General features: G+C 47.0%; 1 protein-coding gene across 17 annotated transcripts in view; it reads right to left on the bottom strand.

Moving 5' to 3' along the window:
• The window catches only part of rbfox3b (RNA binding fox-1 homolog 3b), a 653,838-nt gene that overhangs the window by 286,916 nt on the left and 352,795 nt on the right, over positions 1–14,127 (bottom strand). For 10 of the 17 annotated variants that reach the window (XM_078951931.1, XM_078951925.1, XM_078951929.1 and 7 more), the window contains one exon: positions 6,333–6,396. In XM_078951931.1, the coding sequence (XP_078808057.1) occupies positions 6,333–6,396 (64 nt within the window). Of the gene's footprint in view, positions 1–4,178; positions 4,237–6,332; positions 6,397–6,563; positions 6,707–14,127 lie in introns of those variants that run through there. The other 7 variants (XM_078951941.1, XM_078951943.1, XM_078951937.1 and 4 more) reach the window with 3 other exon arrangements.

Raw genomic sequence — 14,127 nt, 5'->3', positions numbered from 1 at the left:
TCCTTTAAATCAGCTGTTTGATCTGCAGCAGGACCCAGGAGCTGAGCCTGCTGCTGCTGCTGCTGCTGCTGAAAGCGTGCACGGACGAGACGAAGACGTGCACGGATGGACCAATGCTTTCATTCTTCTACTCTACTTTTTCATTGGGTCTGCTGTACTTTGGGCCGGTCGTCCCCCACCCCTCAACAGAGGGGGAAAAAACTCAACCTGCATTTTTTTTACAGTTTTATTTTGGAAAACTCCCAGATTCAGACTCATTTTTTTTTGTCGGATTTGTCGGATCCGACTCAAAATTTTAACAACAAAAAAAGTTTATTTTGGCAAAAAAAAGAGGAAACAAAAGAAGAGGACGAGTCTTCAAAGTAAAATCTGCATTTAACAGACAAAAACTAGGAGTTTTTAAAAAAAATCTGATGATTTCTCCATAAAATCCAGTAAACACATAAAGTTTGTGCAGATATTTTACAGAGGATGAAGATAAACTTTACCCTCAAAAGTGAAGAAAAAAACTCTGGGCTAAAAAATAAAGAAAATCGGACGCCCACTTCATCCTCTAGGAGGCCGGTTCATGAAAATATCTGACATTTAACCGGTTCGTGACCTGAAAAAGGTCAGACACCACTGCTTTAAACAATATTTTGGATCTTGCACACTCTTGTGCACGCTCTTGTGCACGCTCTTGTGCACGCTCTTGCAAAAGACAATGAATTAGTTCCCTTCTGCTCTTCTCTCTGCAGTCATATTTCCTTCATTTAGTTCCCGAATTTGCTGAAAGCAATGAAGCCATGCTAACTGACACTAATGTCAATCACAGATTTAGTCTGCTTAGCCTGAGTAACTAACCCACTCCCACTCTAACTAGTTAACTAGCTGCTGAGGTCTTACTTTGGTGTTGAACCTTTGTTTGTGACGAGTTCAAAGCTCAAATGTTGAGAAAGACACGACGTTAGAAAACAAAACAAACCAGGCAGACATTGCATAAGGGACTCAAACTGTAAAGCACGGCGGTGGTAGAGCGATGATGTGGGATTGTTGTGGAGTTGAGTGGACTGTAATTTCCTCTGTACACTGGAGGAAAATGAGCGAAAGTTGGTCCTGCTTGGGTCAAGTAATGCTCTCAAACTTTAGTAAATCATGAACAGGCAAAGAGTTTGAAATGTGGGACTTCCTGTCAGGGCTGTGAGGCAGCGGGGGGGGGGGGGGGGTAGATAGAGAAAATGTTTGGGACACGGTGATCCTGGTGCAGCAAGGACGCGGTCAGCGGCGGTGCATCATCTTTCCTTCTCATCGTCCACAGACCGTCTCCCCTCATCGCGTCCTAAAATTCGATCCGTTTTTATGAGGCGAAGCTGGAAAAACTTGGTTCCGTTCCTGACATTTAAAACCACATGAAAATGAAAGCAGATCCCAATTGGAAGGCTCGGTAACAGAGTGGTTTTACCGTTTTTCCCGCCACAAAGCACCAGAGAATCGACCTTCTCACCCAGCGAACGCCGATAAAAGCGCTCGCCCGTAATGTCCCACGCTCTCCCAATAAAACACGCGTGACATTGACCAGCAGGTACGGATGTAAATCAGCGCTGCGGACGGCGGCGATCATGGCGGAGGCGGGAGGCTGGCAGTAAATGGAGGCAAACAGAGGAAGGAGAGGAGCTAAATTTAAACTTTGGGGTGTCGGCCGGATCACCTGTTGACGAGTGTTCATTTCAGCGGGGGGGACAAAGGTCAGCGCCCTCGCTGGAGCTGTGATTGGCAGGCGGGGGAGCCGGGCGCCCGTGGCGGCGGCCCAGCGGAGCAGCCAACGGTGGCGTGTGGCCGGGCCGCGCCTCTGACTCCGTGCTGACTAACTGAGTGTGTCTGCTGACAGTGTGTCTGACTGATAGGATCGCCCCGGGAGGCTCTTCCAGGCCCGTTACAAAGTGTCTCTGATAGGCCGAGCCCGCAGCCCTCGCCGCCGGGGCCCGGCCACAGATTCCATTTAAGCCCCGCTAATGCACGCCCCGCCCCGCACATACATTTTTTTAGCGAGGTTACAGCCGCGGGAGAAGCGGCATCTGTGATGGCGGGAAGGGAGTAGAGCTCGCAACGACGACAACAACAACACACCGTCATGAAGTGGAACTTTTTTTTTTTTCCCCGCCTTTCCGGGGGGAAATGTGAAAGAAAAGCAATTTAACATTAAACTATCTGACACAAAGCAGGTCTGCGGAAGAGGGGGGGGGGGGTCAGGAGCTTCCCCAGCAGCCATTGGCCGACTGGAGTGAGACACACACATCCTCCCCGCCAAGTTAAAAGGGATGGAGAGGATGAAATTTCAAAGCCTCCCCTGCAGACACACACTCTGCTTTGCACACATCAGCACTGAGATGTTCAAATATTCCACTCTGCCGCCGCCGCCGCCGCAGCCCGCTTTCCTCTGCTGGTATCAGACATGCTTCTGTGATTAATGAGAAACCAAAAGAAAATGGCTCAGCGTGCCCCCTCCCCTCTTCTTTTTTCTTCTTCCCCGATGCTAAAAACTGTCCTTAATTAAAAACGGTGTCTGTGAGTCATATAATTCTCATGATTACTTGCTGCAGGCGGTGCCGGTGAAAGTCACGGCGAGATAAGGCGGGAAGTGGCGCACATGCACCTATTAAACTCCACTTATTATGACCAACAATGCCGCTCTGATTAGCCGGAACATCCACGGCGTTAGCAGACGCATTCCTGAAGCACAAAGCACAACTCTGCTGCCCTTGTACCCACAATACAGTACCTCCAAGCTGCCGCCCCCCTCCCTTACCCAAGCTCCCCCATCCTCCGCTTTCATATCCCTGACTTGACACGTTTGATTTGACCATTCATCTCCTCGTCTTTACGAGCAGCGCTCAGGCTGGAAGCATCCCGCCGCCGCCGCGTGCAATGAAAACACGCCGCAGCCACGTATTAAAACCCAGACATTCTCTTGTTGTGTTTCCCTTTTCTTTGTTTTCTTATGATGGCAACATTTTGGTTGCTAAGCAGTCGTTGCTGTGGTGATTTTGCACCACACTTTGCCAGAGATCACAAGTCAGGACCGGATTCCGGCCGACGAGGTGACGTCTTCCCCTCAGCGGACACCAGCGGGGAAACTTTAACCGTCCTCGCTTTGGTTCCTGAACCGTTCGGCTTTTCTCACACCTGACGGACCCTCGGAGAAACACCCAAAGATTCACTTCAACCTACCCGGCGCTGCCAGAGATGATCATAAATCAAAACAAAATAATAAATGACATTCCTTTCAGAGCTTTACCTGACGTTTGACCAAAAACAAACAAGATTGTCCGCAAAAATCAAATAAATTCTAAGTCAAAATGTCCAAAGAAACATCATTATTTAAGCATACATGGCGGTGGTAGTGTAATGGTTTGGAGGTAATGAAAAGTTTCAGCCAAATTATGAATCAAAATACCAAAAAAAGATCATGGTTAAAACTAAACATGGTGGCGGTAGTGTAATGGTTTGGAGTAATTTACGAAAATCCGATAAATTCTAGCTCAAAATATTAAAATAAATAATTGATTCCACCCAACATGGTGGCAGCAGTGTAATGGTCAGGAGGTACTAACAAAATTCGGACAAGTCGTGAGTCAAAACATCCAAATATAGGTCATGGTCAGAGCTAAGCATGGCGGTGGCAGTGTGATGGTCCGGGGCTCTCCAAATGTGTGCAATACTTCTACACAAATGGTAAAAAATGCAGCAGACGCTCAAATAGATCTGATAAAAAATGAGCTAAGATTCTGTTTGGTGAACTTCAACTGTAGCTGTAAAACCTGAACAAATGTGTCTTATTTCCAATTAATAATCCCCAAAAAAAAGATCCTGAATTCATCAAAGATCCAATCAGAGACGACACGGCCCACTTTGGACAGCCTCTCTGTCTATTCTTAAGGACTGGAATCACACGAGTGTGAAAGGAAGGTTTCGCAGCAGACTGGGAAGGGGGCAAATACTTTTCTGCCGCACCATACGGACGGAGACACGCCCCCAGAATCACTGTCGAGCCTCGCTGAGTAATGTTGGCGATTAATGCACAGCCTGCGCTCGCCTCTGGCGCCGGACACTCCATCAAGACGCACGTGGTAATGGATGGACTTCCCAGAGAACCCGCCGAGCGGAAACTTTACCACAAAAACACAGAACCAAACACATACCTGGATTACTGAGACTTATTTTACCCACAATCCTCCCCGGGTTGGATCGTTTACCAGCCTAGAAACAAGAGAGAAAGCGGTCAGGTTTGTCTGCCCTTGTCGCGGCGCTCACGCTTGACCTCTAAAAAAAATGGTCAACAAAGATCATATCGAGAAACCAATACCAGCACCGACGGCCTCTGCACAAATTGATTTACCCACCCAGGACTCAGAGGCTTCTCAATGAGGTGCCAGGATGCTCACAACATACATCACTGTCACGCAGCCCCCTCCAGTGAAATGTGATTTTTATCTTTATGAGCTTTTTTCTGCGTTCCTCCTCTTTTCGGGCGCGGCGTTAATGCAGCTGCCGGCCGCACATAAGGGCGCCACCGCGCACACCGGGGCCGCGCTCCTGCAGGGGGGCCCCCCGCGCTCGTACATCACCAATGTGTGGGTGAGAGTTGTCAGCAGCCAGCGCCTGGCTGCGAAGCACAACATAGTTTATGGGCACCAAATCTCTAGACATAAGCATGAATCGTGGCCCAGGCAACGAGGAGGAGGAGGAAAAGCGCACTAAAAATAGAAGATAAGCCTTTTCCGCTCGCCCCAGAAAACAATGGCTCCTTTTGATTTCTCATGTGTTCAAACTGTGGTGCAAAAGGATAAAGGAAGCCGTGGATAATGCCTGACTGGGCCTGGAGTAAAAGATCTGAGAGGGCCGCGCTAACCTGAAACGCACCCGCTGGTGGGAGCTGTGAGGACACGATAAACGCCGCGCTTTCAAGATAGTGTGGGCTTTCCCTCTTTTCCAGCTGACAACCTCCGTTACACAGTTAATTACAGCCAACTGCAACGCCGCGCAGCGTCAATTATCGTGTGCTGGGTTCCACCGCTAAACTTCTTTTATTGCTATTCTGCCCAGGTCTCGGGGCTGAATCGCATTTGGGAGACAGAGCTGGAAAAACAGAGGGGATTTAAGGAGTCGGATTGGTGGAGAGTAACCTAATCTCCCATAATTGGGGGAACGCTTCTCGTTTCTATCGGCCTACTTCTGAAAGCAAGCCACCGTCGCTCTCATTTTCACATAAAGACGGGGAGCCGGGCCCGCAAACGCGCGCATGACGCCTGATCGCTTGCAATCAAAGCACGCCTCTAACTTAGCAGGTCCCTGGAAGTCAACAAACACGGCGAAGACGCCTCGTGTGCAGAGCTGCAGAGTCACTCATTCTGGGCTAAAAAAATGGAAGGAAAATGATAATCCCCCGCCAGGCGAAGCGTCCTCGCCCCACCAGATGCCTGTTTCTGATATCTGCCTAATTGCCGCGCTCAGATTATCCCGCCAAACAAGTGTTTGTGAGCGTTTTGTTGGCCCAACGTCGTCTTCTGCAAAGACCGCTTCGGTCTCGCTCACAGATCCTCACACCCCAGCCGACCCGGGCGCCCATTAGCCATGGCGGTGCGGTTCAGGCCTATCTATCTCACCCCCACCACACATAAAATACACCCCCTCCTCATATGGCTCAGACACATGCCGTGGGCGGACTAAATGAGACTCTTTGATCAAAGGGCAGCCGGTAGAAACGGACACTGACTGACTGACCTCCACAAACACACACTCATTAGTGTGGGTTTGTGCAGCAGCTGCTGCTGCTGTGGTCATTAAAGCCGCCGCGCACGCATGCTCCACTCGTCCTGCACGAGCGTGCAACTTCTGACTCCAAGGTACCGCGGCGGCGTGTCGGCGGCAGCAGAGAAGTGGCGCCCGAGCCGTGAATCAGAAGTTTCGTCAACAGGCTGTGCGATGAGCCACTCTCAGCTCGTCAGCAGCGTCCCCCATCATTCCCACATAACTGTGCACTGACAGAACCAAGACCCGCCCCCTATGCCCCTACAGCGGCAATTCTACCATCCTCTGAGAGGAAGACCCCCAAAAGCCAGAGCGGGCTGCACGCGGCGGCGGCGGCAGAGATGATCTCTCTCCTCCCCTCTATTTCTGTGCATCCCGCTCCTTATTGTCTACACTTCTGCTGCTGCCTTCCCGTACCGCCGCCAACCGCGAACATAAAAGAAGCAAAGAATGGCAAAAAAGAAAGGACAGGAGGGGGGGGGGTGCATAGACAAACGGATGTTAGAGGGAGGAAGGAGACGGCGGATTAGCATGAGAATACTCACAGAGGCTGTTGTTGAAGGAGCGCAGGGATGGGAGCGCGGCGCCGGTCCCTCCGTCAGATTCAACCTGCACGAGATTGAAGAGAGGGGGGAAAAAAAGAAAACTAGGCTGTGAGAGCGGCAAAGCCAGAGCGGCGAGGAGGAGGAGGAGGAGGAGGAGAGAAGAGCAGGACAAGGAGGAGGAGGAGAAGACGAAGAGGGAGGAGGAGGGAGCCGAGCATCTAATGCACACACCAACAAGAGCCCAAAAAAAGGAATGAAGGATTCCTCCGGCGATGGCTTTGGGCAGTGATGCTGTGAGTCTGGGGGGGGGGGGGGGGGGGGGGGGTCTGTGTTTCAGTGGACACCCCCTTCACCTGTGACAGGTCTGATCTGTGGTCCTCCTCCCTCTTTATCACCTCCTCACTTTCTTTCTTTCAGCTCTCACCCACTCTCTGCAGTTCATACTGATGCCAGAGATCGGGGGGGGGGGGGCAAACAGTCCCTTACACCCCCCCATCGGATCTTCCCCCTCTTCCACGCCACGCAGCCCCCCTCCTCCTCCCCACCCTCCACCATCACTGATCTGCAACTGAATGAAAGCAACCCCAGCGGCGGCATGGGGGGAATTACGGTTTCCCCCCACCACCCACCACCCCCACCACCCCTAAGCAAAACCAGAAACCTCTGGATGGCTGAGGGTTTGATTCCATGTACCACAATATTCTGAGGGGCATCTAGGGGGGGCAAATATTTGACCACCGACTTGCAGCTTGAACTGCGTTTAACTAGTCAGCTGACAGGGGGGGGACTGTGACCGACATGCGACTCGTTCAGACAAACTGTCTGACTGATGTCCAACATCTGTGAGGTCACCGTTACTGAGCAGCAAAGCCCCCCCCCCAACGCCAAACGGTTCAGGAGTCCGTCTGACCGAAGCCCCAATAATCTGACGCAGCTAAACTACATGCTGCAGTTCCACACATGACCACCAGGTTCCACTGAATCCTGTGTTAAAGAAAAACTTCACACCAAAACAACCAATCTGCATTTCTTATGTTTTTATTTTATGTTTTGGGGAAAACATTAAGAATTGGAGATCCACAGGATTTCAACAATCAGATTTTTACCTAAATGACCGATTGTTCATCAAGTTGTGGTTAAAGTTTTGTGGTTTTGTGGTTGCTAGCAATACTGAAGCAAATAAATAAACTTTTAGTTTGAAAATCTAATCAATAAAATCTTCCGAAGGAGAAGAATTCTGTAGGAAGTATAGAGTGTGGGTGTAGGTGTGTGTGTAGTCGCTCTTTGGTTTGCTAGTGGAGACACAAAATGCAAAGCAGATTGTAGGAGATTCACAGGAACTGGTTCAGTTGTGGATTAGTAGAGGCAGATTTAGTGCAGCTCGTTTGGACGCCTTCCTCTTTAGTTTGTCTTCAGATTCCTCTCTGCCTCGTTTTGGATGGAAGATCGACAACAAAGTTAAGTGAAGAAAGACGGGACGTCCGGTAGCCGCATGCAGGAGTGTGCACGACATTCCTTTCAGTCTAAACCTACGGACGCATGAGGCGCATTTAGTCCATGGCGTTCTAACTGGACCAGCAGGGAGGGGCTTCCTCTTTTTGTACGGTTTACTCGCGCATGTCCGGCACTTACAGCTGGAAGAGGTTTGGTGTGAAATGTCAAAGCGGTGCTTTTTCTTCCACAGCTCTATTCCGATACATGAAAGACTTGGTGTCGTAATTCTGTCCGGACGCAAACCGCAATCATTCATTTCTCCTTTATGATCAATTTTCATATAGTGGGCTCTTCCATAAATTAAAGGAGACATAAACCATACATCACTACCAAATCTCTGATTGGTCAGAAATTCACCTGGTTCACCTGGCAACAACCAGTCTATAGTTGTGCGTTTTTGCCCAGTGACTATATAGTAGAACTGGACGGAGTCTCGCACAGTAAATGCCTCACTTCCTGTTCCAACCCAAAGAAGTCAATTCAGTCGGCATATTCCCACGATGTGTCTAGACGTCTTCAAGAAGCCGGTGCGTCAACATTTCTATGGTAACCACTCTCTCCAATCAGGAGTGAGCGAGGCCACCTACTTTTATTGAGGCATCTGATTGGTCAGTTTATAACTTGAATAACTGGCAATAAAATAAAAAAGAAAATCATTAAAAGACATTAACAAAAGGTTTCAGATCCAGAACGGTTCTTCCGACCAATAGAGTGACTGACTAACAGCTGTTTATTTCTCTACCAAAGTCCATGAGATTTTGGCTTCTTGGCGCCACTTCCTGTTTGGAACGCCGGTGGGCGGGGTTCCTTATACTTTCCATATTTTTATGCTGCTTTTTAAGCCCAAAAACGGTCGTAAAAGCTCAAACTTGCACAGCTATGTGTGAACGTTCAGCTCAGGCTCAGTAACATACTTATGTCTTGAATATTTGCAATGAGGGACGTCCAGCCCCCTCTACTCCAGATTTGTCCCGCTACTCCTCTTCCAGCCACTTCCTGCTTTATTATTTGCCAGGTGTGTACATAAAACATGGACTTCCTGATCCGGCCAATCAGCATCAAGCAGGGTTCAGACATTTGAAAACACCAAAGGTGTTTAATCTTCAAGATCAGCTCAAAAAAAAATGATCTTGCCACTAGGAATGAAAGCTACCAAGCTGACCAATCAGAATTGTTGAAGTTTGCTTTAACCCGCGCCGCCTTGGCGTCTCTGGAGAGCTGTAGGTAGAGCGCTCTGAAGACGGCGTGGCGTGCTGTAGGGTCTGGCTTGACGCAGAACCATAAATTCAGCCCCGCAAGCTGACAACGCCACTGAAAGCCGCTGAGGGCTCCGATATATCAATCTTCCGGGCCTGGCGAGGCCTCAGCAGGAACTTCAATAACCGCCCCCCCGCCCCAGCTTTCTGATGCTCCCTGTGTTTGCCTTCTAGAACATCCAGCATATCGTCATCACACAGAGAGCTGTAAGTCAAACACCTCGGCCTCTAATCAGGTGAACCCGCCCCCGCCCGCCGCATCCCCGCAGCCACTACTGCACTTTATCTCCCCTCAATTAACATCTTCTGAGCGAGCCTCTATTATCTTAACCACACAGAGAGGAGGGGTCCTCCGAGGAGACGGCGTGGAGGACGGCCGAGCCGTGGACGGAGCCCCCGCTGCTGCGCCTTCAATCCGCAGGCCTAATTAAAGTTAGACATGACAAACTGCAAAGCGGAGGCGCTGCAGAGGCAAACAGGCGGGAGCGCTCGCCGGCGCGGGCGCGCATCGCCCCGAGGATCTCGTCTTTTGGCGGGGATTATCTGTCAGAGAGCAGCCATGTTGATGTCATGACAACATCACCTAAATCTCTGCTGACAGTTTGCTCAGTTTGATTGTGTTTATTTTCTTTTCTTTACACGCCTCACGGTGTCAAAGCATCCGAGTGACATGAAAGGAGGGGGGGGGGGCACTCAAGGAACCCGTGAAACGTCTTAACATCACATCTGGTCATGCTTATGCAGTTTATTGCTAATTTCTGTGTCTGCTCTCTCTGTTTGGTCGTCCCCAACAACTTCAATTTCACCCTGTGAAGCCATCAAACCAGCCATTAAGCCATCAAGTTGCCCTCTTTTGTCCTTGCAACCTCGCCTGACAGCAGCAGAGTACTGGTGAACCCCCCCCCCCAAAAAAACCCCACACACATACCCCCCCACCATCACAGAACCCGGGTTTGTGCTACGAGTACTCTATTACTGTTAGGTTAACCTGTCACGCTCGGATGTGGCTCTGTTTATTGTCTGGCTGCGGAGAAAAGGGCAGAGGATAAAACTCAATCGGCGGGACAAACGATCACGCCCGCCGCCATTCGTCAGCACCGCTGGGAGGGGGGGACGGCGGCGGTGTCCAACATAGATGCAGACCCATGCACTTTCTCCAACTTTTGGGGGAAAAGGCTGAGAGCGGTCCAGGACAGCCATCGTCTCCACAGACGATGGAGGGAAGCGATGGAGAACGGTCCAGTGACGGTCAGTCACCATTCATCGTGATAAAATAGAAAAACATTTAGTAAATATTAAAGATGTTAAATATGCATCACCAACAGGTCATAGAGCTTTTTGTGGAGAAGGATCGGTGCATGGACTCAAAAACTGAAGCCAAACATGGTTGTCCATCTTTGTTTTTTCTTAAATAACCTGGGAGTAAGTAGAAAAGTATTTGAAAACGAAATTTTAGTCTTAAAATATTTATTTTTAGGTTCATTTTCATAGACAACATTTCACAACACTGATTAAAGCTCCAGAAACAGAAAGAAAAAGAAAGTTGGAAAAATACCAGAAATCGTTACTGAGGGTCAAAATGAAATGTGTGCTGAATAAATCTGTGTACTTAATTTGTTTAAAATATATATGAATAATTTATCCACATGTTGTATCCATGTCTATAACATAAATATTCTCTGTAGGACGAATGTGTTCTTGTGTGTATCTTATATGCCGTTTCCTGTTGTTGGGTGAATGCTGAAATATTCAGAGGAGTCAGTGCCTCACCAGCCACCAACCTCACCGCACGTCACTGAGAATGTGGGCCCGCCCACGATGCCCGCTGGCCCCCCTGGTGGCGTGTCTTTGACACGGCGGCGGGTGAACACACTAAACGTCAAATATAGCTTCACCGTCCACCCAAGTTCAAAGTACGACGCTGATGGTAGATGCTGCGGTCATGAAAAAACTCCCATGGTTCCGTCCTGCATATCCCGCCTGCAGCGACTCCCTTTTTTTCACGGCATCCATCAAGGGAGGGCCACAATTAACTGACTAATTTGATTAGGAGATAATGCAAGTCCCACTTAATGGAAAGGACAGACTTCACAACACTGGCAGATTAGTTTGGTGGATGCCTGCTCATTAATTAAGACAGTCCTCCCTGCCCATAACAAGTCAAACGCACAGATGCCGTTTTATGGGTCAAGTTCTGCAGAATGAAAACTGGAACATTAAAATGCTAAATCACAAGAACACAAACAACCAGAAAGGTTTTAATCAAACGTTTTGCCATCCTTCTATCAGTGTTTCATTCAAATCTGTTCTGTGCGTCACAAACCTTTCCTGGAAGGGAGGATCCTTAAACCAAAGACGCTAAAGTTTCAGTAGAGTTTTGTCAAATTTGACAGAAATAGTCAAATAAAAACTTTAAAAAGGATGTATATCGCTCTTTGTTTTTGTTTCCAATCTTTGCCCTTTTTGTCTATCATCTATATCCTCTTGTTTGTTACGAGGTTCACAGGTTTTGTTTTTGTTTGGGATCCTTAGTTTTGTTTGTACAATTACATTTAAAAGTAAAATAAATAAATAAATTAATTTGAAAGCTTCCATATTTCTATAGAGTGCATTTATTTAAAAATTAGAAAAAAAAAAAAATATTTGTAAACAACGATGATAACTGTAATTGTGTTAAATGCTAACGAGTTGTCAATGATAAATGAGTAATTACTGACAAACAACCAACAGTTAAGAAACAAAACAAGGTCATTGAGATGACAGATGATCAATTAAAAGGAAAAAACAAAACTAAAATCTAAATAATAATAAAAATATAAGAATTGGTTTAAAGTCAACCTCAAATACAAAAGGGGTTTATACAAATATGCACCTTGTGTCTCAGAAGATCCATAACAATAACATCGGTCCAACACAAAAGGCCTTCAGCTCTGATTGGTTCTGGACGGTTAAAAAATTATAATTAATAAACATCTGCTCAAAGAAAGTTTAGAAACTAGGCAGATAACTTAAAAAAACAATAAAAGGCAGAAACACTTCAAATATGGAGTTCCCTTGCTTTACAGCGGCTCACTTGTCACTGCCTCGCCGTTTTGTGGATTTATTTTAATGTGTTCTGCGTCCTGATTGGCTGTTGTCCATCAGTGTCTTCTTTGTCGTTCCTCCAGTACAGAGTGTGTTCAGTTTGACAAATCCACATAAACCTTCGATCGCGATCAGATAGTGAAGAGTTTTACCGCCTTAAAACATCAGGAATCATCATTTATGGATTTAAACCTGTCGCAGATTATTTTAGAAGAAAAGTCCTGCGACAACCAAGAAACACTCAAATACAAAACAATAACAAAAAGCTAAAAATTCAGAAAAATCCTTTTTTATTTGTATTAGCAATGAATAAAAACTTGTCAGTTGGCTGATACTAAGCTTGGTTAATGTAAAAAAACAAACAACTAAAAATCTTCCTTAATTTAAGCAAAAAACACGTTTGACCCTTTCAGCGCTTGGTGAAACATACAGTTCGGCTTTACACTGAAAATTATGGAGTCCCTACTGCTAAGCTAATATTTTATGGAATAAAAATCAGAATAATGTCTAACGACGCTTTAAGATTTTAAATATAAATGAAAGGAAAATTTGTTTATTAAAAGAAAGCTAACTGGAAGTCTAGAAGCTCTTTGCTCAGAAAGTTTCTTAAAAATTACCTGAAAAAAAGCAAAAATATTTTAAATAATTACAGATTAATCATCTGAACATGGTGAAAATGAGTTTAGTTTTTTTGTGTTAAGTTTTATGTTTCAGATTAAAGAGGGTATATCCTGCTTTTCTTTCAGAGTCAACTTTATCCATATATATGATCATATATAACCTTTGGCACACTAAAGATCAATTTTTTAAAAATGAAATACGAGTTATTTTCGCAGCTCATTTTCATACTCAGAAGTAAGACGACTCGACCTCTGAGGCTCCGCCTTTCGTCCATTTCATGACGTCAACTTAGAATTCGCCTCAGCAGCGTGTTTGGGTTTGTCCCACGAAAACAACACACATCTGAACTTTTGCAAAGATGCACGTGCGCATTAGGCATTAAAAAGGAAAAGCGTTTAGCCGATCACCACTAGCTCCACCCTGGAAGTGGGCGTGTCTGTTAGCGTCAGGGTGGAGCTGACAGCACAGACTCTTCCTGGAAGGGGCGGTTCCTGACTTTGTGATGTCAAAATGTGAGAACACTCGTTTTCATGGATTGGGGGGGTTGGTGCTGAGAGAGCGGGTATTTAGAGGAAAATTCAGAATGGGGTTGTTTATGTACAGTATAAACACTATAAAACCCTTAAAAGCACAAACTTGTCGTTTTGCATGATATAGGCCCTTTAATAACTAAAATGGAAGAACATATACGAAAACTCAACGACAGACAGAAAAGTGAGTTCTGCCTTGGTGGAAGTATCTGGAACTAGTTTACTATGGAAGTACTAGTATGACCGTACTACGTTGTTCATTAGATGTAAACGAGCTTAGATGTGAACAAAAACTGGTCTTTGGTCAAAGTGAGTTCTGCTGCAGGAACAGTAAAACCGGCTGAGTGAAGGATGAGGGATTACTGTATCTGGATGTTTTTGCCGCTGCGCTTCGGCCATTGCTTATTCTGGGCACAGCACATTCCCCGAGCGCTCTGTTTACAGTGGCCGAATCCCTGCAGTGTCGCGCAGGAAGAGTATAATCTCCCAGCGGTATTCTGGGTGGTGAATCTGCCGGCGTTTGTCTGTGCATACCAATGGCAACCTCACCTCTGAGAAAGAAAGAAAAGATAAATAAACAGGCCTGTGAAAGGATGCTGAAGGGCCACGGCGGCGTTGGGTAACCACCACCGCACCAACATGAATACCACCTGCTTGGGTGCAGTCACGCTGCGCTGAATTCAATCAGGCGGCCTTGTAAAGCGGCTGCATCGATGTGGCGTCTGTGCAGCCTCATTCAGGAGGGTGAGGCTCCTCCTGGTCAGGAGAAAATGTGATCATCTGACAAACAGGTTTTAGGACAATGCAGGT

The sequence above is a fragment of the Oryzias latipes genome, chromosome 8, assembly GCF_053564925.1.
Source record: "Oryzias latipes strain Hd-rR chromosome 8, Olatipes_Hd-rR_3.1".
NCBI lineage: Eukaryota > Metazoa > Chordata > Actinopteri > Beloniformes > Adrianichthyidae > Oryzias > Oryzias latipes.
This window is presented reverse-complemented; position numbering and strand designations above follow the sequence as displayed.